This window comes from Hirsutella rhossiliensis, assembly GCF_020360975.1.
Source record: "Hirsutella rhossiliensis strain HR02 chromosome Unknown scaffold00012, whole genome shotgun sequence".
NCBI classification, from domain to species: Eukaryota; Fungi; Ascomycota; class Sordariomycetes; order Hypocreales; family Ophiocordycipitaceae; genus Hirsutella; species Hirsutella rhossiliensis.
The window spans coordinates 2,371,519-2,393,324 of NW_025408678.1; the positions used below are offsets into that span (position 1 = coordinate 2,371,519).

General features: G+C 57.6%; 5 protein-coding genes across 5 annotated transcripts; 2 read left to right on the forward strand and 3 right to left on the reverse strand.

Annotated features, from left to right (window-relative positions):
* Window positions 1-1,347: 1,347 nt before the first annotated feature.
* On the forward strand, window positions 1,348-2,658 carry HRG_09479 (lysine-specific metallo-endopeptidase domain-containing protein; the record flags this gene model as incomplete). The annotated part of the gene is made up of 1 exon (XM_044867950.1): window positions 1,348-2,658. The coding sequence occupies one exon, from the start codon at window positions 1,348-1,350 to the stop codon at window positions 2,656-2,658; it is 1,311 nt and encodes a 436-aa protein (XP_044717210.1).
* A 645-nt stretch (window positions 2,659-3,303) lies between these two features.
* Window positions 3,304-6,115, reverse strand: HRG_09480 (myb-like DNA-binding domain-containing protein; the record flags this gene model as incomplete). Its single annotated transcript, XM_044867951.1, has 2 exons — window positions 3,304-4,689; window positions 4,751-6,115. 2 exons carry the CDS (start codon window positions 6,113-6,115, stop codon window positions 3,304-3,306), a joined length of 2,751 nt encoding a protein of 916 aa, XP_044717211.1.
* Window positions 6,116-6,787: 672 nt separating this feature from the next.
* On the reverse strand, window positions 6,788-8,291 carry HRG_09481 (AAA ATPase domain-containing protein; the record flags this gene model as incomplete). The annotated part of the gene is made up of 2 exons (XM_044867952.1): window positions 6,788-7,204; window positions 7,278-8,291. 2 exons carry the CDS (start codon window positions 8,289-8,291, stop codon window positions 6,788-6,790), a joined length of 1,431 nt encoding a protein of 476 aa, XP_044717212.1.
* A 2,162-nt stretch (window positions 8,292-10,453) lies between these two features.
* HRG_09482 (geminivirus rep catalytic domain-containing protein) lies at window positions 10,454-11,586 on the forward strand (the record flags this gene model as incomplete). The annotated part of the gene is made up of 2 exons (XM_044867953.1): window positions 10,454-11,059; window positions 11,257-11,586. The coding sequence occupies 2 exons, from the start codon at window positions 10,454-10,456 to the stop codon at window positions 11,584-11,586; spliced, it is 936 nt and encodes a 311-aa protein (XP_044717213.1).
* A 6,891-nt stretch (window positions 11,587-18,477) lies between these two features.
* Window positions 18,478-20,928, reverse strand: HRG_09483 (uncharacterized protein; the record flags this gene model as incomplete). The annotated part of the gene is made up of 2 exons (XM_044867954.1): window positions 18,478-18,940; window positions 20,423-20,928. The coding sequence occupies 2 exons, from the start codon at window positions 20,926-20,928 to the stop codon at window positions 18,478-18,480; spliced, it is 969 nt and encodes a 322-aa protein (XP_044717214.1).
* Window positions 20,929-21,806: the final 878 nt, after the last annotated feature.

Consider the following 21,806-nt stretch of genomic DNA (forward strand, 5'->3'; position numbering starts at 1 on the left):
CCGAGGCCAGGCGCATAAGACGACGTGTCGGCCATCCCAACTAGCTCGGTCCAACTCAAACACTCCGGCGTCAGAACATGTTCTGCACCCCGGAGGGGGGAAAAGAGACTACAAGGTCGGCGTTTCAGACCTTAAGGTTCTTTGTGGTTTGCGCTAACCTTTCTTTGTCCCACGTTCAGAGTGGAGTGTGGCTGGTTGGTTGGCGGACACTGAATCACCAGGAGCCGTTTCACGTTTCACATAACATGCATCTCAACTCTCATATCAAGTCCGCATGAGAGAAGCTGCCTTGGCCATATCGCGGACCTGACCAGGTCTCCGCTTAGACATGGTCGTGCTCCATGCCCATTGTGCGCTCTCCACGAGTCGGCACTCGATCCCTCCTTTGTTCCCCTCGGGCCGAGAACTGAACTGGCCGGCAGCACCTCTTCTGCTTGCCTGCATGAACCGCCCTGTCTCACTGGGAGGACGAAAGATCAGACCCCTGGGGAGCAGGTGACTCGTGAGTTCGGTTGTTGGGTGGCTTATGTCGGACGAAAAGGGGCTTGGTCCAGCAGAGATCTTCGCAGCCGTGATCAGCCACCCGTCATCCGTGCGTGCCTTCACCACGGCTCACAGCTCGCAATCCCCCATTGTCGGATGAAACATGTTGTCTTGGCGGGATCCGAGTGCGGCCTTCAAGACAATGGATGAACTTGCCTGGATACCTCGGACGTTGGACCCAGCGTTACATGTAACTAAGCCCCATGATGGCGTTTACCTTTCACGTTACTTGGCCCGTCAACCCCGGCTCCCGTCCTGAGTCGGCTCTTGGCCTGTTTGGTGAAGGGTAGCCCGCGCATAAACGCCATCAGGACACGCCAAGGATCAGCAGAGTCCAACGCCATGACCCAAGGTCCCCTGCTCATATCACACTGCCGGTGATGGAGCCGGGCACGATTCAAGACGACGAGCTTTGGCGGCAGGGATACTGTGTATCCAAGCTTGCCTAGCCCGGCATCCAGTCTCGTCAATTCCACATGGATCCATCTCGAGCCCTCATGCAGTCCTCTGATCAGAGCGTTCGGCCCACGAGCCCGGGTTGGAGAAGAAAGGGGGACACGGACAGGATTTAAAGAGTCTCGTGTCCCCCAACCAACTCTCGACATCATCCTCATCCCCTTCATTGCACCGCCTTTTCGTTCAGTCAGATCCCCTGGTCAGTGATCAGAGCCCCGTGCTGGACATTTCGCTCTTTTCCAACAAGACCACTCTCATTCACTGTTCTGCTTCTCTCCGAGTCTTGACCTTGACTCGTTTCCTTCTCCCTCTTTCTCTTTCCTCTTTTCGGTTCGTCAATCTTTAGCCATGAAGTGTCTCGCAACCGTCACCGCGCTCGCCTGGGCGGCCGCCGCAGCCCCGTCCCTCAACGCGCGCTCCCCTGCCCTGGGCGACTCGATGAAGCCTGGCATGACCGTCGTCTCCGACGGCCAGGGCCATACGAAGCGAGCCCCAGCTCCACGCATGGGAGACTCCCTGGACCCTGGAGTGACCGTCATCTCCCACGGCGCTGCCCCGGCCAGCGGTGCCGGCAAGGAGCAGAAGCGAGCCACCGTCGAAAACGACTGCAGCAGCGGCGGCAAGCAGCAATTCGTCGACCAGTCCCTCGCCGACTGTGTCGCCCGCGCTCGCGCCGGCCAGAAGGCGGCTCAGGACACAAACTCCCAGATGATGATGACCTTTTTCAAGACCGACTCGCCGGATGTCCGCAAGACAGTCGCAGGGAACTTCGTCAAGATGGCCAAGGAGTGCCAGGCCCGGTTCGCCAGCAGCAACACGACCGTCACCTGCGCCCCGAGTCGGAACCAGTGCGGGCCGGGGACCGTTGCCGTCACCACGTCGTTTGGACCGCCCGACCAGGTGGACTCGGGTCGCCCCAAGCCCAAGATCAGCCTCTGCGATATGTTCTTCAAGCTGAACCCGGAGAGCGCGGGCACTGGCAATGCGGGCACTGGCAACAGGGGCGATGGCAACCCGGGTGATGACGACGCCAACTCCGGTGTCTTCGGCCGTCAAGCCGGCTCCCAGCCGGCCTGCGGCTCCCTCGACTCCCCCGGCGTCATGCTGCACGAGATGAGCCATGCCGTCATCGGGACGACGGACATGAAAAAGACAAATGGCCAGGGCTCTTACGGCCTGCAGGATGTCCAGAACCTCTCAGCCGACCAGAATCTCGAGCACGCCGATACCTATGCCCTCTTCGCCCACGCCGCCGCCCTCAACTGCTCCACGGACGACCTGAGATCCGGAAGGGCCCCGGAGGCCGGCGTCCCCGCCGGTCTGTATGGCAACAAGGTCAATTCGACCGAGACACAGCCTGGTTCGGCTGCTCCTGAGCAGGGCACCGGAGTCTCCGGCGGCCAGCGCCCTCAGCGAACGACCACCGCTCCGCCGCAAAAGACTCGCGTTCGCGTCCCCACGCAAGGAACAAAGGGCCCGGGACCTCGCATTCCCCAGCAGCAGCCGCCCCAGGCCCCCCGCCCTGAGACCCGGCCTCCTGCGGAGGGTCCTGCAGAGGACCCTGTGGAGGAGGGCACCGGTTTCCAGCCAGAGACCCAGCAAACCAAGCAGAACGAGCGTTGGAACCTGCCACCAAGCCCGTCCTGGAACAGGGCATGAATGACCTCGACGAGGCCATGGAGAAGAACTTCAATTAGAAGGCATCCCTCCAAAGCTTGGCCTTTTTGAAAAAGGCAAACGAGAATGAGTTGGATACTGGGATTGAACCCGAGCTGGAGCCACTGTGGTTATCATCAGTCAGGGTTCAGGTCCCAGCCTCAAATTGCCCTCAGGTGGCCATGTGTACTCGCATCTAGAGTCCAAAGTCGGGCCTAGGTGCCGTTTCTACTTCTATCATAGCACATAGCTTTTCATGAGTCTCTGTCTTTTCCAACATACCCAGCAGCCAGAGCGAGAAACTGTGAAACGCGCCATCAGACGTACAATTCTTTCATAAAAGCCAACCTGGGTCAAGAGCATGAGCCCACATACATGCTTCGCTGTAGTCTGGATGCTCCAGGTATGTGTAGCCGTTGCATTGAATGCTGTCTTTGTGCGCCGACACACGGGCGAGAAACATGACTGACAAACAAGGAGTTTTTGTGGAAGAGTGTGTGAGAGGGACAGAGAGGGAACAATAAGAAGGAGACGGTGCTCGGCACGCAACTCCACGGAACCACGGCCGAAAGCGAGCTCCACAACGCCAGGCCAAGCCTGCACATACCAGCAGCAAGCAAAATCACAACCTCGTCCCCCATGCGTACGCTAAGCAGGAAGCTTCGCCGGCAAGTCCTCCATGTCCTCCATGCCGGTCTCGGAACCCGCGCTGCGAGGCGAAACAAGCTGGACCTTTCTCTTGTCCTGCGGCGACTTGAACTGCTTGGGCGTTTTCTTCTGCCGAGACGGCGGCACCTCCACCTCGGAATCGCCGTCCTGGCCGTCGGCCGGCTGCTCCTGGCTCGGGCCGACGTCCTCAATGGGATCCATATTGGCCGTGGGCGCCTTCTTGGACTTCTTCCTCGAGGGAGGCTTTCCGGTTCCGGTTCTTTTCGCCGTAGTCGCCTTCTTGGCGGGTGCGGGCGTCTCGATGAGTGCAGGGTCAATATTGAGGTCGTCGTCGTCCTCTGCTCCCTCGTCGTCGTTGCCGGCAGCTGCTCCGTTGGCCTCCTCCATGTCCGAGTCTGTGATGAACTCTGCGCTCATGTTCCCATGCTGCCTCACTCCAGGCACCATGTTGGTCACAAAAGAGGCTGCCCGGATGCCCTGGACATACTCCATCTCCTGCGTGTCGTCGTATCCGTCACCATTGACATCGGGCAACTCTCCGGAATGATTGTACCGCTCGACTAGCTCCAGGGCGCAGTCGCGCGTCGTCTTGGCTTCCCAGCCGGGAAGGGTCTGCCTCAGCCTTCGCCAAAGGAGCATCTGGGTCGGGCGGTGCCACTGGTTACGGAACTGCTTGTCCACCAGCCGTTGCCAAGGGATCTTAGCGTCTTTGCCAACGGCGGTGGCCTGAATGGCCAGCACCAGTCGAAACTTCTCCTCCTCTGGCATCGCAGCAATCTGCCGACGGGCCTTTTCCAGGCGAAAGGAAATCTGGGCGTCGGGCTCCCCAGAGATGAGCTTGTCCTTGCCGTGCGTCCGGATGTTGAGCGACTTCCACTTGGTGATGCACTGGAGCCGGCTTCTGGTCCGGCCCATCCTCTCGCTAATGTTCTGCCAGTCAATGAGCTCCTCATACGACATGTCGAGGAGCGAAGGATTCGGCGCCGACGTCCTCAGTTCGTCAATGGCATCCATGGCGTCAATGACGTATTGGGTCAGCTGCGCTTCCTCGGCCTCAGTCCAAGCATCCTTGCGCTGGTTCTGGCCGCAGACCAGGTAATTGCGGTATCGATCTCGGAGGTCCTCGGGGTGGCGATTGATAATGGCGGCAATCTTGGACCACTTGGTGCCGTGGACGCCGATGAGGTCGGACAACTCGATGTCCTGCTCGAGGGTCCAGGTGCCGCGCGCGACAAAGTTGTGGAACTTTTTGCGAGTAATGTTGATGACCTTTTGCCGATGCCGATCCGGGCATTCAGCAAAGATGCGGACCCAGAGCTGGGCGTGGTCTTCGCCAGCAGTAGTCCCGCCCGGCACATGAATCATCTGAGCGTACCGCATGTCAGCCATTGCTCACGCCGTCACATCGGCAGTTCCGGGTGCTTACCTGGTTGACCTGCTCCTGCGTCAGGTCATTGTCGGCTCGAAAGCTCTCCACAGCCCTCGCGATGCGTGCGAGTTCGTCGTCTGAAAACCGCCCTTGGGTGAAGCCGACCAAGCGGTTTCGTCGCGCTCGACCTGCTTCGTCCTCTCCATGTCCCTCCCCAGCGCCGTATTCATCAAATCCGCCATGCGTGGGCGGGGGCGGCGTTGCTTTCTCAGCCTTTTCCCGCTTTGGCTTCTTTCCCTTAGCCGTCTTCTTCGCAGCAGTCTTGGCTCTGCCTCGAGGATTGGGTGTCACGGCTGTTGGCGACGGCAATTCGGCCAGGGCGTCGCGAGCGGCATTGGCCTCGTCATTGGAGACTTCTGCTGGGGGCTGCTCGAAGAAGGTGGGCTTGGCCTTTTTGCGAGTCGATCGCCGCTTGGATGAAGAAGGGTCGGAGGGTTCTGCGGGTTGAGCATCAACGGCGGTTCCGTTGGTTTCTTGGGTATTGACAATAGAGCCTTGGCCGTTTCGATGCTCGTTCCAAGCCTCTCGTGCAAGAGCCTCCACGTCGGCGTCAACGGGGACGCCATGGTTCGCAATCGCGTCCACAGGCGCGCCCTGGCCGGCCGGCGGGTCGACCTCCATGCCATCGGCCTCTGGCGGGGGAACGCTATTCTCCCTCGACCGGGCCTCGCGAGACTGGCTGCGACGTCGGAGGTGGGCGACGGTGGGCGATTTCTGCGGGTCAGACCCTTCCACGTTGTCGTCGACGGCACTCGCTGATGGGATGCCTGCATCGTTGCTTTTGCGCAAGAAATCGGCGGCGGCAGCCCGAGCCTCGGCCCCGCCTTGCTCCTGAGTATCGTGATGGCCGTGCGAGCGCCGCTTCTTTCGCCGCTTGCCATGTGCGGAGTCGGAGAATTTGCGCTTCTTGTTGGATTTGGTCGACAGAAGCGCCGCCTCGGCCCCGCCGCCGTTCAGCTCCGAGGGCGTGTCAGTTGATGGCATCGGATTGTCCGTAGTTTGGTATTCGTCGGGGATGGCCTGGCTATCGGGGACTTGGTGGTCGGATCGTTTGTCCTTCTTTGACTTGTGCTTCTTCTTGGAACGGCCGTCGGGCGAGGGCAAAGACGATTCAACGGCATGCTCAGATGCGCTCTTGCCGCGCCTGTGATTCTTGGGCGAGGGCGGCGGCATTGCCTCCTCCGCCATGACGGCTTCGGGAACCTGTCCGCTTGACGCAATGGGCAGGGCGTTGGCCTGCGAGGAGAAGGGAGGGGGCATCGAGTTGCTGTCGAACATTTCGAGGGCCCCGAAATCGGCATCGTCGATGTCGCTGGGGAAGTCGGCGATGCCGTCCGGCATCACAGGCGGCGGTTCGCTCATTGTCGGCTGGTGCTAAGCCGGTCGTGAAACGCGGCGCCCTGCTCAGCGGTCGAGGCAGAGGGGGCGGGCGGTGATGGATATTTGCTCCTTCAGACCCGCGGGATTGCAATGCCTTGGACGATGGCGTGGTCGAAAGACAGGGCCATCTGGAAATGAGCGGGCTCCAGCGAGATTGCAGATTGCTTGAAGGTGGCAGCGGGGCGCAGAAATTTAATATGAGGCGCGTCGCCGCAGCTGCAAAGAGATTCGCCGATTGACGAGGCGGGTTGCCGGACCCGGGGTACGGTATCCGTACCCGCTACGAAGTAGACGCTTGATTAGTAAGGCACCAACCAATACCAAGCCCGAGCTCGAGCCTCGATGCACATGTCGCCGCTTCAACAAACGAGGCTTCTTACGAGCACCTGCTCTTTTATTATGGCCGCGTCACGCTTGAGAACGGTCCCTTGCATGCACTCGACTGCTCGTGCAGGTTAAGGAACCGTCACCAAAAAGGCGAATTCTATTCGACCCGAGTCTATCCCGTACCGTCGCTCGCCAGCGTTCTCCTCCGTGCGCCTGTCCTCAAATTCGCCCCAAATCGCTCAAGAGAGCCCGCCCGAGCCAAATGTTTCCTGCGCACCCCTCCTTGGCACATATCCTGCTTCCATCTCGTGAGAAAGAGAGCAACAGCTACTTGTCCTCCTCGGCCTGCTTCAGCTTGAGGGTCAAGCCGCCCCGGCCCTGGCTTACGTCGTACTGCCCTCCCAGCACCAGATCCTTGGCCACCAGCTCCCTCGTGCGACCCAAGCTCTCAATGTCCGCGATTCTCTGGATCGTGTACTCGAGATGCTGTCGGAACCCGGGCTCGCCGCAAATGTCCCGCAACGCGCGGTGCATGGGCACGCTGCTGGCGCGGACCTCGGCATGGCTGGTGATGCTGAAGAGGTTAAGGCTGTCCAGCTTGCGGATAAAGTCGCACCTCGTCATGAGCTGCTGCGCAATGTGGAACGGGAAGGACGGCAGGATATGACCGCCCACATCATCGTACGTCTTGGCCATTTTCGACTCCCTGTCCACGAGGGCCTGAGCCAGCACCATGGCCGCCGCCTGTATATCCCACGCGCGGTTTCGCCCGCCGCCGTCAGCAAGCCCCTTTGCAAGGGACGGGGTTGTTTCTTACCGCCCACTTTTGCTGGTCCATGACGTCGTCGTCCATTTCGGAGCCGAGGATCCAGCATTGGTTGAGCAACCACTTCTTCTCCGTGTCGATGATGTTGTCGCAGATGGCCAGCATGTTCTTGCTCTTAGCCACGCGGTTGAGGAAGCTCAGCCGCCCACCGACCCGGTCGTAGACCTCCTCGAGCAAGGACTGGGAAGGGTTCTCGCAAAAATAGCGCCGGCGATACTTGCGCAGGGCGGTGATGGCCTGCTGCTTGGGCAGGTCAGTGACGGGCAGCACCTCCATGCGGGTGGCGAGCTGCTTGAAGCGCTCGTAGACCCAGTAGTCGTCCGAGTTGAAGACCATTGTGACGAGGTTAGCGGCGGCCCACTGCTCGGCGCGTTGCTGGAGCAGCTCGATGAGGTCTCTGCCGTCATCGTCGTTGCGGAGGAGGTGCATCTGGTTGAAGATGACGATGAGGGGCTTGCGGCGGGTGCGCAGCATGCGCATGGCCACCTTTTCGAGCTTGTTGAGGGCACGCTCAATGTCGAGCAGGGCCGTGGTGTCGCGGGGGCCTCGCTCGCTAAAGTAGCCGCCAATGTAGTCCTCGTGGAACTCGTAGTCGAGGGCTTTGCCAAGGCGGATGCGGACAATTTCGAGGTCGGCGTGGGCCTCGATCATGGAGATGCCGTCGCCGTCGACCTTGCGCATGGCCTCGATGATCATGCTGCTCTTGCCGGTGCCCTTGTCGCCGATGATGAGGTAGTAGTGGCCGACCTCGCGGCCGCTCACAATGTCGTCGACGTGGCGCTGCTCGGGACGCTCGACCCAGTGCTCGTCGGCCGACTTGTGGGCGTGGGGGGCGTCTTTGCCGATGGCGGCCAGCTCGAGGACGGGGTCTCCAGGCTCAAAGGCGCCCGTCATTTTCTCAAGGACGAGCATCTTGTAGCTCTTGTGGTAGAGGTAGCCGGCGGCGGCGAAGCCAACCCCGAGCACGAGGATCGAGGCAAACGTGGTGGCGGCGGCCTCGCCCATCCTGGCCAGGAGAGACGGCTGTGCCGACTTTGGGTCGCGGGCTGGGCCATTTCGAGGCTCGTTTTCTGTGCCCCTTGCTGTCAGTCGGCGGGTTCTCGTCGGTTTGGACTATTGATTGCGGATGTGTCATTCCACCACGGTGCGAGTGAGTGTGAGTTTGTGCATATAAGATGAGATACACATGGGTATCAAGACGACGACCCCAGAGCAGCAAACATGAGCGGGGACCGACAGCCAACGGATCCGAAGCAGGAAGCTGCTGTTTAGGCCAACCCGCAGACGTCGTCACGGCATGGGCTTCTGTCCACGCGTTCCCAGTGTGACAGAGGGCGCATGCACATTCGCGGCGGCAGCAACTGCTGGAGGATGAAGGTTTCGCAGGACCACGTCTGAGCACGAGCTTACCGTTGCTGCTTTCGGTTGTCTGCGACAAGAGGCAGCGGCCGCATGTGAAACGCCTTGGCAATGCGATGCCAGCGCGGGCAACATGAATGCGACACGCGCCCTGGTGGAGTGGCCGCAGCATCATCATGGCCGCATCTCTCCCGGTGTCGGGCCCTCGAGTAGAGAATGGAAGGAGAAAAGGAGGCAAAGGCGATGGACGTTTGGCCAAGCAAAGAAGACGAGAGCTGTTCGGCTTTGTTCGATGGCGTCCAGGTCTGGAGCGTACAGTAGTTACACGCAAACAAAACAGCTACGTATCTGGTTCTGGCGTGTGCACAGGTCGCGCTTTCCCTGGGACCGTAAATGACGCAACTCTTGTTTTGGTACCGTTAGGCTTGCTCATTGCTTTGTGGAGATGAGGGACAATTTAGCTGCGAAATTGCTGTACCTTGCTGGCCTCTTCATTTCGGTCTGCAGTCACGTGAACCAGCCGATGACCCCGACCCCGACAGAACGAAGCACCGTCTCCAGAGGTCATCGTGGCTGGACACCGTCGGCGGAACGAGCGACACAGCAGATGCGAAAACCGGATATCGTGCGTGCCAAGCTCACGAGCTGCCAACTATCTCGACTTGTCGCTGTCGTTGTCGCTGTCGCTGTCGCTGTCCTCGGCCACATGGTGTAGCTGCCTCGGGCGCACCAGTGTGCGAGAGAGAGGCTCAGGCGCCGACGAGGCTTGCCATGGCTGACAGCCTGATGAGCTGGCTACTGACACACCACCAGGCACGGCGTCAATCTCTTGCGTGTTTGCTGCCCGTCCTGTCGACGGCGAGCAGTCCTTTTGGGCAACCTTAGACGGTTGCCCGATGCAGTTAGCGCACTCGACAACGAACCAGTGGGTCTCCCGTCGGCGTTGATTGTAATATACTTCAAGCGCTACCAACTCTGAGTGATCACCTCCGGAGGACCCAAGCAGGACTACGGAAAACAACCCCCCCGAAGGGGGGTGCGACGAGGCCGAAGGTCGAGGCGTGGATGTCACACTTACGACTCTTCAATCGAGCAACTACGTTCACAAGAGCACTCGACAAAGTGAAGAGGAGCACGTGTCCAACGGGCACGCGACGGACAATCAACACAATGCAGCAACTCACCGACAGACAAAGTACACAGACGGATTGAGTGGCATAGACACACAACACAACCTCACCCAGCCACTCAGTCCCAACACGTACTGTTCACCACACGACAACAACAACCAATCACAGCCTGGGCCACGACCGGAGGGAGTTTTGTATGAGCGGAGCGAGATCTGACGAGTGGAACGAGGAACTGGACGACTGGAGGGAGGACACTGGTACGAGCCTGGAGGGCGAAGTCGGTGTGTGACGGGAGGTCACGCATACCCCCGCGCCCCCTATATCCTTAAGTTTGGTTTATAGGGGGCCATGGCACAACGGCCCAGTCACTAGGCAGATTGAACGCACGTGATTTACTGCAGTCATAGGCGGAAGCGACGGGGGGAGCGACGCAGTGCTAAGAGCGAATGAGCCTAGAGGGATCACGCCGTCCATGGAAAGACAGCTTGTGTAGCTTGCGTAACTTGCATGTATCCACTACTGGCCGGGGCAGACGCCCGGACAGAATGACACCGGAGGGTATAAAGCGGGCAAGGTGCCCCAATGTTGAACTCGGATGAGTTGTCTCCCTTGAGTCTCGTTTCCTGCGTGGCAAAAGAGAGCGAGAGAGATAGAGAGAGAGGAACGATGTCTTCCACCATGGAGGTTGATCCTCCTGCTAGTGATAGCGGTTATGAGTCTGTCGAGAGGGATGCTCGCGAGATCCCCGGAGTGACCGAGAAGCATCAAGACTTTGTGTTCCATGCAAACATGGCGTTTGTCACCTACACCCGCAGCCGGGTCGAAGACCCAGAGGAGTTCCACAGGTATCTACGAGAGTCGCTGGCGCCGAGCCTGCCACGGGTTAACCGCAGGACTGGACAGGCAGGAACAGTACAGGTCTACGGCTGCAAGGAACTGCATGAGGATGGCACTCCCCACTATCATGTGATGCTCAAGTTCGAGCCCCGCGTGCACTGGAGGAACGCCCGTGAAAAGTTCAGGGTCTGGATTGATGTAAAGGATGGTCGTGAGGTGGACACGACGTCGATCAACATTCACAAGAAGCCGGAGAACGAGACGCCTGCGTACTTCCTGCAGTGCGTGCAGGCTTATATCGCCAAGGGTGGCGACGTCTTTGGCGAGTGGATCGGTCCCAAGACGACGACGGCGTCGGAAAAAGACAAGTACTTGGAGCAGGCGGTTGAGACGGAGTCCCGCGAGGAGGCGGAGACGCTGCTCAAGACGCATTTCAAGTCCTGGTGGGTACGTAACCATGCGAATTGCCAGGCTTTCTTGAGGACCAAGAAGGGTCCTTCTGCCAAACCCCATGCGCCTTCCTTTCCTCCCTTACCCTGGAAGGTGCCGAGAAGGTTGCTTCAGTGGCGGCAAAAGAACTTTGACGTGGCCCGGCTTGGTCGTCCGACATGTCTCGTCCACGGCGGTCGGCCCGCTCTGGCAAGACCGAGTGGGCTCTTTCCTTTGGTCGTCCAGCTCACATGACGGGTGAGTGGAATATGGATGAACTCATGAAGCCGGACATTACACATGTTGTCCTCAACGATATCAAGTTGAGGGCTTTTCCCTACAAGCGTGACCTTGCTGGCTGTCAGGAGTACATCACCGCCACAGGCAAGTACCGCGAGCAGCGGACCATTCGCATGGGTATACCAGTCATCTGGACTTGTAATGAGGACAATGATGTTACCAAGGACAAGGATATTGGTCAGTATTTGCTTGAGACAGCCGTGATTTATCGTGTGCCAAAGGGGAAGATGTTGTATGGGAAGTAGATACAAATCGAGAAGATGCATTGTTGTGACACCGCCAGCATCGTAGATCAAAATCGTTTACAAGCTCACCACATTGCCCCGGCTACCACCCTTCATCTCCAACCCACTCATGACTATGGAATCAATCCCCCGCAGGGGGTGCGACCGAGCCGAAGGTTCGGGCGTGGAGAGCCACGCTCAACCATCTTCGATTCAGTAGACACGTTTACAAGCCGGTCTTCACGCGACAGGAGGAGCAACCGAAGGGCGACGGACACAAACACGACAACTTGCACACACAAACCCCAAACACATGCTGGGCCCACGAGCGGAGCGAGTTGAGACGACCGGAGGGAGGAACTGCCCTTGAGTGGAACGAAAGGGTACACGCCTGGAGGGCGGGTGGACTGTGTGACGGGAGGCCACGAGCGGAGCGAGTTCTGTCTGAGCCGGAGGCGAGATTGACGACTGGAGGGAAGTCAGAGGTACCGAGCAGGCGGCGAGGGACTAGTAAAGGGACGGAGTCACTTCTACTCTTGGGCCCCCTATATCCTTAAGTTTGGTTTATAGGGGGCCATGGCACAACGGCCCAGCCCATAGACACCTTTCACGCACGTGATTGAGTGTGGTACTAGCACGGATGGACGGGACGGGAAGAAGTGAGTCATAAGAGACAGCTCGACAGGGGGGAGAGGGTCACGTTTCGATTGGATAGCTTCCACGTAGTGGTTGCATAGCCAGTTGCAGAGATGGACGGGGTGGCAACCCGGACATGGGTGGGGACCCCACAGAGAACGGAGTGTTTAAAGGGCTTGATGCCCGCCCACCTTCTTTCGACAAAACCTGGCAAGGTTTCTTCTTCTCAACTCGTACACAGAGTTCCACTGGTTGGTCGTTGAGGAGCAACGCAAATGGGCACATTGGCAACATCGACCCGATCTATCACGAGACGTGATTCCTCAGGGACACTGGTAAGGTCCGATCCTCCTGATTACATTTCCCAAGTGCAGTGCACCGCACGGAGACACGGGAGGGGATTCCCTTTGGTTAGACCGAGAGTCGCCAGCTCTCTTGTGCCAGAGATCTTTGCTTACTGCTGATGCAGAGCATAACGGAGTGGACCTTGCATTTCGTTGTCAAAGCACGGAGTAGCGGGCATGGAGCCCTCTCCATCCTCGGCTTCGTCTTCTCCCAAGGCAGGGTCTGCAACCTGCTTTTGCTGTCCTCATCCAGCGTGCGCCCGCTTGAAGGGGCGTCAGTGGTGTCGCCACTGGTTCTTTGTCCGATGGGTGGCATCGGATCATGCAATGCCTTCGGAGATGGTGCAACGCTTACGCGCACGTCTGAAGAAACACGGGTTTCGCTTCTGTGCCTCCCGCAGTGGTACGGGCGTCTATGATATCCTGATAAGAGTAGAGTCCGAGGGGGGATTGGACTCGGCATCGACGCTTTTGCCCGACCGGGGGGACGTCGAATTCGACTTCAGGCTGAGCCGTGCATGGTGTATGGCCTGTTGCGAAGATTCTATCAAGTGGGACGCGAAGGCATGGATGCTTGCTGTAAGAGACGGCATCGATGAGGTCGTCTTTGGGGACACGACATTGAGCGGGGAGCTGCACCGTGATATTGACCAGGAAGGTCTGTGGGTCCCGGGCTACACGATCATACAGCGTTAGTCCCTAGGCTTCGCGTCTTTTACAGCCTCTGTCTGTCCTCCCGTCCAGCTGAGCTTTCTTTCGTGAGCACCATCCAAACATGGCGGGTGAAGTGTTTTCCTCTCTGAGAACGGCGGACAACGCGTGGGGAAGCCCCCCACCTGCCTAATCGAGACCTCAGAATAGCATCACCTTCTACGCGGTCGGTCAAGAACAGACTATGCTATGCACGAGACAAGAGGCTGGAGTGCTGGATACGACACTTGAGTGACGATGCCATCGCTTGGGTTCAAGATGTATGCGTAGACAATAGAGACTTGATTTGCGTACGGGACGCATGAATCTGTGATTGTACTGTATCCTAGATATATCTCCACACGTTTACAAGAACACCCAATCCGTTTACAAGGGAATGATACTCCAAGCGCTACCACCTCTCACCCTCAATCCCTTCATGGATACGAACACAACCCCGAAGGTGCGCACGCGCCGGGGCGGGTGTGAAGATCCACACTGAAGAATCTTCAATCAAGTACAGCGTTCACACGACAGTAGATACAGGACAAAGAGGAGCGAGCATCCGTGAGGGTGCGCGACGGACAAAGAATAATGTGTAAGCAAGATGAACAGCTTTCTGAAAGTCACTGGCACGCATACAAGCAATACAAACAGTACCTCCCCAACACAAATGGGCCACGACGAGGGACGAGTCGACCCCTTGACCGGAGGAAAGGTACCGCAGCGGACGCGAGGATTGTATGTGACGGAGGTCACTCTGTGCTTCGGCCCCCTATTACTTAAGTTTGGTTTATAGGGGGCCTCTGCTCCATGGCCCAGTCTTTAGACACCTTTCACGCACGTGATTGAGTGTAGTACTAAATTGAAGCGACCGGGGGAAGCTCAATCGTCATAAGCACCAATCAGAGGGACGAAGGATGGTACGTCACAAAGTGCTGGTTACGTAGTTTCCTTGCACCCCACACTTGGACGGGTGCTGCACCCGGACACAACAGACACCAGAGGTATAAAGAGGGGCCTCGCCCACACACAGGACACTGGATTGTTCTGCTTTCCACCTACACACTCAACCCAGCGGTTGACATTCGCTTGTCTAAGCACGGACACGATGGAATAGCACCCACGGATCTAGGAGAGTGGTCCACTCCTCCACTACGTGCACGCTGCGCGCTGCACTCGCTCTGTCATTCCCGGAGAGGGTATGTATTGGTATCCAGGCTGGATATGGACAGATTGGTTCTGTCCTTTTCAGGCGAACCGTGTTCGTCAAACGGCAAAGCAAAGCAGTACGTGACTGGGAAGGAACAGTCGGAATGAAGCGACAGGAGAAGCAAAAAGGGAAAAGGAGACGGGAAACAGGGGAGGTGATACCCTGCCGGCGGCCCTTTGGGTCCTCGGCTGCGCCTCGCTCGGAAGCCTTCTCGTGAGAAAAGGGCTGGACAAGTGTCCACTGCACTCCCACTGCGCCCTGCACGGGCTCCGTTTACCGTTTGCTCCCGGGGAAAATTCTTGAACATGCGTTCAACACCGCAAGGGTGTCTCACTGACGGCGTCACCACGGACAGAGACCATGGAGTCGATCTCATGACGGATATTCTTTTGACCCGTGAGGGTTTCAAGGCAACGGCCCTTGTCGCACTTCTCTTTACGAGGCGGTAAAGGCTTCCTTGCTCGACTTACATTCGATATGCTTTGTCTATGTTCCGCGGAACGGTGAAGCGCGAAGCAGCGGAGGCTCTGGTCAATGACCGCTTGGACGCCCGGAGGGGCACGAGAGTCAAAGCCGCGGAGGACTGGATTGCCTTGGGGCGTACTCTTACGAAGTACTCGGTCATTGTTTGTACAACCCTCCCACCCAAGCACGGAGACACCCACCACGCAACAGATACATGCAGCAGCGCATTGGTCCGGCCACATCGCATCTTTGACACCCCGCCTGCCTAAACCAGTGCTGGGATAGCTTCACTTCCTTGTGCACAGGTAGACTCAACCGTGCAGGATGAGCAACAAGCCCTTGGACATACATTGTAGACCAAGCAAGTGACGGCAAGAACGCAAGGAGTATAGTAGCAGTGCACGAAGATAATTGATTTGACCTGGATGAGGTCACCAGGCTACCGACTGATCCCTCACGGTGAAGTGATGTGGTGAACTTCTCCATGCGTTGACAAGAGAGCCACCCCACGTACTGTATCCCACTCACCCGGCTACGCATCAACACCCACGGACAAACATCGTAGACTCCCACCCTCGTTTACAAGTATTCCCAATACGTTTACAAGTAGTAGTCACTGCCCCGGCTACAGACAACCATCTCCAATCCCCTTCCGAGATACGAACACAACCCCCCCGAAGGGGGGTGCGCACGCGCCGTAGGGGCGGGTGTGGATGAGATACTCACGACTCTTCAATTGAGTGAGACGTTTACAAGAACATCGACACAAGACGAGCACTCTTGACGGAGCAAGCGTCCACCGGGCGCGCGATGGAACAAGACACACCACACATCTACACCTGCTCACACACACCCAGGTCACTCCGCCATACAAGCACACGGACAAAATACACACTGGGCCCGCGACGGGACGGAGCATGTCTGAGCGGAGCGAGTCTTTGCACGACTGGAGGAGTCAAAGGTACCGCAGCTGGAGGCGAGGATTGTGAGAGGACGGAGTCACTCGGACACCCAGGCCCCTATTACTTAAGTTTGGTTTATAGGGGCCATGGCACAACGGCCCAGCCCATAGACAGCATGAACGCACGTGATTGACTGTGGTCCTAGCAGTGTTGGACTGGAGGGGAGATACTGAGTCATAAGAGGCAATCAGACGGGAGGGATGAGCCGCAGCACTGGCAAGCGCAGGCGACGCAGTCCAGATCCGCATACTTAGATGGGAATAACACCTTGTCCTCCCAAGGCAATGAGGCGGGCGATGCACATCCCGTCGGCTCGGTCTGCGAGTAGAAAGACTGCCACGAGTCCATGATGAGTCTCCACCGGACCGCGTCCTGTTCTATGGAGACTAAGGCAAGCTCAGCCAAGAGCAATGTTTCCAGGGAGAAAAGTCGGGTGGTCCCTTGACCAGAACGCTCCCACGCAGATCAACTCGATAAGACGAGTTCAAGGTACGATTCCACTGAGAATTCGTCGCTTCGTCCGTGCTTCTGTGCGGCACTTCGTAAAATACCTTACAACAAAGAAGAAACCTTTCTCAGGTTTGATGGAAAATGAGCGGGCGCCTCGACCCTTCTTTATACCTCCCGTGAGTTGTTGTCCGGGTTGCACCAACCCGGCCATGTGTGGAGCAGTCGTGGAAGCTGCGCAACCCGACCAAGTGTGACGTACCATGTTCTCTCCGCTCCATTGGTTCTTATGACTCACTTCTTTCCCCCCTGTCAATCCGTGCTAGTACTACAGTCATACTAACGTAAGCTGTCTATGGGCTGGGCCGTTGTGCCATGGCCCCCTATAAACCAAACTTAAGTAATAGGGGGCCCAAGAGTAGCAGTGACTCCCTCACTCCTACAAGGTCCTCGCTGCCTGCTCGTACCAGTGTCCTCCATCCTGTCGTCCGTTCTCGCTCCGCTCAAGCACCTCCCTCCGGTCGGGGTGGCCCAACGGGTAGTGTCTGTATGTGTCTCGGGTGGTGAAGTGACTTTGTTCAAGACTATCAGTGCCAGGGTGTGTTCTCAGTCCGTCGCGTGCCCTAACGGGACACTCGCTCCTCTTGTGGTGTATCGACCTCCTTGTAAACGCCTTACTCGATTGAAGATTGTAAGTGCGGCTCTCCACGCCCAAACCTTCGGCTTTGGGCTCGGGAGGCAGAGCAAGACCGGTGACTGCAGCAGTAACAAAGCCAGGGCCTCGGCATGAAGCCAGAAAGATCGTCCGCAGGACATGTCGCGTGCAAAGGTGGCAGTTCCATGCTGCCTCCCCCCACTGACCAAGGGAGGAAAGACTCCCGTCCAAAGCGAGACTCCGTGGGTGCGATGTCAGACCTAGCCGGCGCTACTCGATCGCTGGATAAGAAGTAACAAGAGCTGTGCTCCAGCACAAGTGAAAACCCATGGCGAAAAACCTCCACCGGTTGCACAATCCTGTGTGACGTGTCTCTCCCGCTTGGGCTCGGATGCCGGGTGGGCAGAGCGTTGCGTGTGGACTCCTTCAAAGAGTCGGGAACAGGCAAAGGTGATTCCGCAGGAATCAAATCACTCCGCTGACTGCCCTCCGGGAAAATGAGAAAACGAAAAACCATCCTCGGTTCCTGGAAGTGGGCGAAGCCCTCTTCTTATTTGTCTCCGACGCGTACAGTGTCCGGGTTCTGAACCCGTCCAGTTGTGGAGTGGTGGATACGTAAGCCCTGCGGGCAAACTATCCAATCAGTAACGGCCGTCTCCCCCCCTGGTCGCCTGGCTCTTAGCACTACCTTCGCTCCTTCCCGTCCCTTCGGTCTAGTACTTCTCTGCGTCCCTTTTGCAAGGATCTTCGTTCCTATGTACTGGGGCTGGGCCGTTGTGCCATGGCCCCCTATAAACCAAACTTAAGTAATAGGGGGCCCAAGAGTAGAAGTGACTCCGTCCCTTTACTAGTCCCTCGCCGCCTGCTCGGTACCTCTGACTTCCCTCCAGTCGTCAGATCTCGCTCCGCTCAAGCACCTCCCTCCGGTCGGGGTGGCCCAACGGGTACTGTTTGTATGTGTTTCGGGTGTTGGCGTGACTTTGTTCAAGACTGTCAGTGTCTGGTGTGTTGTGTTTAGTCCGTCGCATGCCCTGTCGGACATTCGCTCCTCTTGTCGAGGTGGATTCCCTTGTGAACGCGTCACTCAATTGAAGATTGCAAGTGTGACTCTCCACGCCCAGTCCAGTATTTTCCATAGTCCTGCCTGGGTCCTCCGGAGGTGATCTTCGAGGCTGTCCCTTGTAAACGTTGTGGGTACGCCATCTTTTACAATATTCTTGTATACGCATCGTGATGGTCTACGTGGAGGGTGAGGCGGTGTCACGTTACGTGTGCATTCAATTGGACGAAGAAATAATACGTGCTCGTCTTGTACAGTGTCGCTACATGTTTACAAGTGAGGGCATCGTAACGGCTAAACAGACCCAAGCGAAGAATGATCTGATGTTGCCACGTAGATCGTCCCTCTTGTTCCATCCGAGTCTACAAGCATGGGGGCAAAGCCACCGCATATGATGCCATCCTCCTCGTCGGATATTTGTTTGGCAAGTGCCATCTCCGTTACCAGGGCACGGACGCGGAGCCGAACTGGAACCTCAAGACCGCCAAGATGCCGCCATAGCCGAAGACGCCTCGCTTCAGTCCATGCTCTGAAGCACCCTTCCCGGCGGCGTTGATGAATGCAATGCGGGCCTGCACCCACGAAGCTATCACCGAAAATCTCAAGCCTGTGTGCTCCGACACATGGGGGGGGCAAGGGGTGACGGTGGCTGCGTGCGCCATCTGCAGGCCGATCAGCTTCTGCACGCCGTTGCGAATGACTTCCACTCCGTGGGGAGAGGCACAGCCAACAAGGATCACGAGGCAGGAGTGCACCATCTCACGGCCGTACTCTAGCACGCGGAGATGATCCTCGCGACAACCATAATACCACGAGTCAGGAGGAAAGGCCAGGCCGATATCGTCAATGACACGATCCGCCCGACGCAGATCCAAGTCTGCAAAGACGACGGTGAACCAGAGACTTCCAACAAGGCCGCGAGCATTCCCACCGGGAAAGGAAAGAGGAGAAGAGGAGAGAAGCCCTCTAGGCCTGTCTCTAGGCCTGTCAAGAAAGCGGGTTTCCACACCAGCATGCACTCGCTTCCACCTGCACATCTCGCAAGGAGAGGCTCTCGCCATCAACAGTATACGCCATGCTTGCACCATCCAAGCCAGGTGACTTGTCATTGTCGACCTTTCGAGCGAAACACCCGCAGGGGTTGTTGAACGCATCTGATTCCCTTCGACGGGAACAAGTGGAGCGTAGCCCGGCCAAGGGCTGCGGCGGGAACGCGTGGACTAGTCAGTCGGCACAGTCACTGTATCGAGCCGCAGGCGAGGGTGAAAGGGCCGTCCGCAGGACATTGTAGGTGCGCAGCACCATTTGAAGAAAGAAGAGAAGAAAAGAGAAGAACCATTCCCAGGTTCAGGAAGGTGGGCACCTTGCCCGCTTTATAGTCCTCCGTATGTTAAGGTCCCCCATTTCCGTCCGGGACTCTTGCCCGGCCAGTAGTGGATCCATCCATGTAAGCTGTGCCAGCAAACTGTCTGTGATTGGACGCGGCGTGTTCAGTCCCTCCACTGCCTCTTAGTACTAGCTTCCCTCCCGCTGGTCACTTTCGCTCTATGACTGCATGCAATCACGTGCGTTCAAGCTGCTCTATGTGCTGGGCCGTTGTGCCATGGCCCCCTATAAACCAAACTTAAGTAATAGGGGGCCTTTGGGGTAAGTGACCTCCCGTCACATACAATCCTCGCCTCCAGCTGCGGTACCTTTTCCCTCCGGTCAAGGTCAGTTCCTCCCTCCGGTCGTGGCCCATGTGTACAGTTTGTACTGGCAATGTACGTGCCAGTGACTCCCGTCTGTGTGTCCTCCACACTCTTCCTTTGCTCGTTGCACTTGCTCAGTCAAGAGTACTGTCTTGCACATTCTGTGTAGTGTCCGTCGCGCACCCTTCCGGATGCTCGCTCCTCTCCTCGTGTTTACCTCTTGTAAACGCTTTACTCGATTGAAGAACGTCAACGTGGCTCTTCACAGTCGAACCTTCGGCTCGCCTGCACCCCCCTTCGGGGGGATTGATTCCATAGTCATCAGGGAGTCCTCCGGAGGTGAACAAGGAGTCTATCTCTTATAAACGGGGTTGGCTAGGTATCTTGTGTGGTTCACTTGTAAACGCTGTGGAGAAAAGGGCGTGAAGGGTGTATGTCTACTGTCACGATTATTTCTGGTGTTTATCGAGGCGCGTGGGCAGGGATCGAATTGAGTTGCCGTGTCAAGGCTAAATGTTCTACTTCACATGCGCTGTTTGCTCCGACGACGAAGTTGGAACGGTGTCCGTGGCCACCGGAGTAGGGAAAGAGTCCTGCCTGTCATGACTGCGGCCCTTGTATTCACTTCCGCGAACCACCTACAGTGGCTAAAGCCAACGCCAAGACCCACCGGGGAATCTACCTCAGACATTACGAGAATCCATCGTCTTCTTCCGCACGGACTGTCAAGGCGGAACGGTCAACTCCAGGCGATAAAAGATCTCTGACCGAGTAGCCGGACAAGGCCTCCACATGACTTCGCAAGACCTCACCTTGCGCCCACGAGAAAAACTCGCGCTCATCCTCAGGTCCGATGGGCTGAATGACGTTTACCCACTCGGGAAACTTGACCAGGGCCACGTCCCCCCGTCTGGGAGTGACTGCAACGACACCGTACATGACACAGTCATTGACCCTCGCAAGACGTGTGAGCCGAAACATGCCCGGGAAGGGGCTAAAGAGGTGGCGAAAGGACTGCTCCCAGCACTCGTACTGGGTCGTGTCGAACCAGCAGCAACACATGTTGTACCACAGCCGTAGCAAGGCCGGGTTGATGCACGGGGGACCGACAGCCCCCTCGCTCACTCGAGCGTCCATGTCCGATGCGCTAGAAGATGGGAAAGAGCCAGCCGGGCTCTTGTCGAGTGACAGAAAGACCATGATGAGAACAGATCCGCCCACTGGGGCTGATACTTCACGGCGTATGATCTCGTCGCGGAAGAGACACAACCCTGTCTCCAAGATTCCTCCGGTCCAACAGCAACAGCAACAGCAAGGCTCACGCCCTCTTACCAAGCTGTATCTGCACACCCAAGTGGCAGAGAGACCTCCGCCCGCCTGAGCCCGGTTGCATCAATAACGTGTTCCCGTTCCACTCAAACTTCCAACGAGGTAGAGTGGCTCCCGAGCCAAGAGGACGAAGAAACCCGCCTCGTGTCAAAGCCCCCACACCGCCTGATGTGGGAAGGGCAAACCGTCTCTCGGCCGGTTGTCGAAGAGTGGCGAACGTGTCTCTTAGATTTACTTCCGTAAAACTCACTGCCTGGAGTGTGAAACGATCAAGCCCGTTTGGGCCTACGTGGGTGGGCGCCCCCCCGGGTTTTATACTTCTCGTATCTCATGTGTCCGGGTGTCTGTCCCGGACGTTGGTGGAGTCAAGTAAGCCGTGCCGGCAACTGTCTCGTTGGACCCGCGCCCTCCCCCCCCGGTCGGTCAGCTGCTATGACTCGCTCCGTTCCCCCCTTGTCACTCCCGCGCTATGCACTGCAGCGTATCTACTTTGTAGTAACACACTGCTCTAGAACGTTGGGCCGTTGTGCCATGGCCCCCTATAAACCAAACTTAAGTAATAGGGGGCACATGGGTCAAAGTGACTTCCCGTCCCTTTGTGTCCACTCCTTCCTGTCGTGTACCTCTGACCTCGTTCCACTCGTCAGATCTCGCTCCGCTCAGACAAGGCTCCTTCCAGTCGCGGGCCCAACGGGTTGTGCTTGGGTGTGTTTTGTGTGTGGGTGGTACTTGGCTGAGGTTTGGACTGG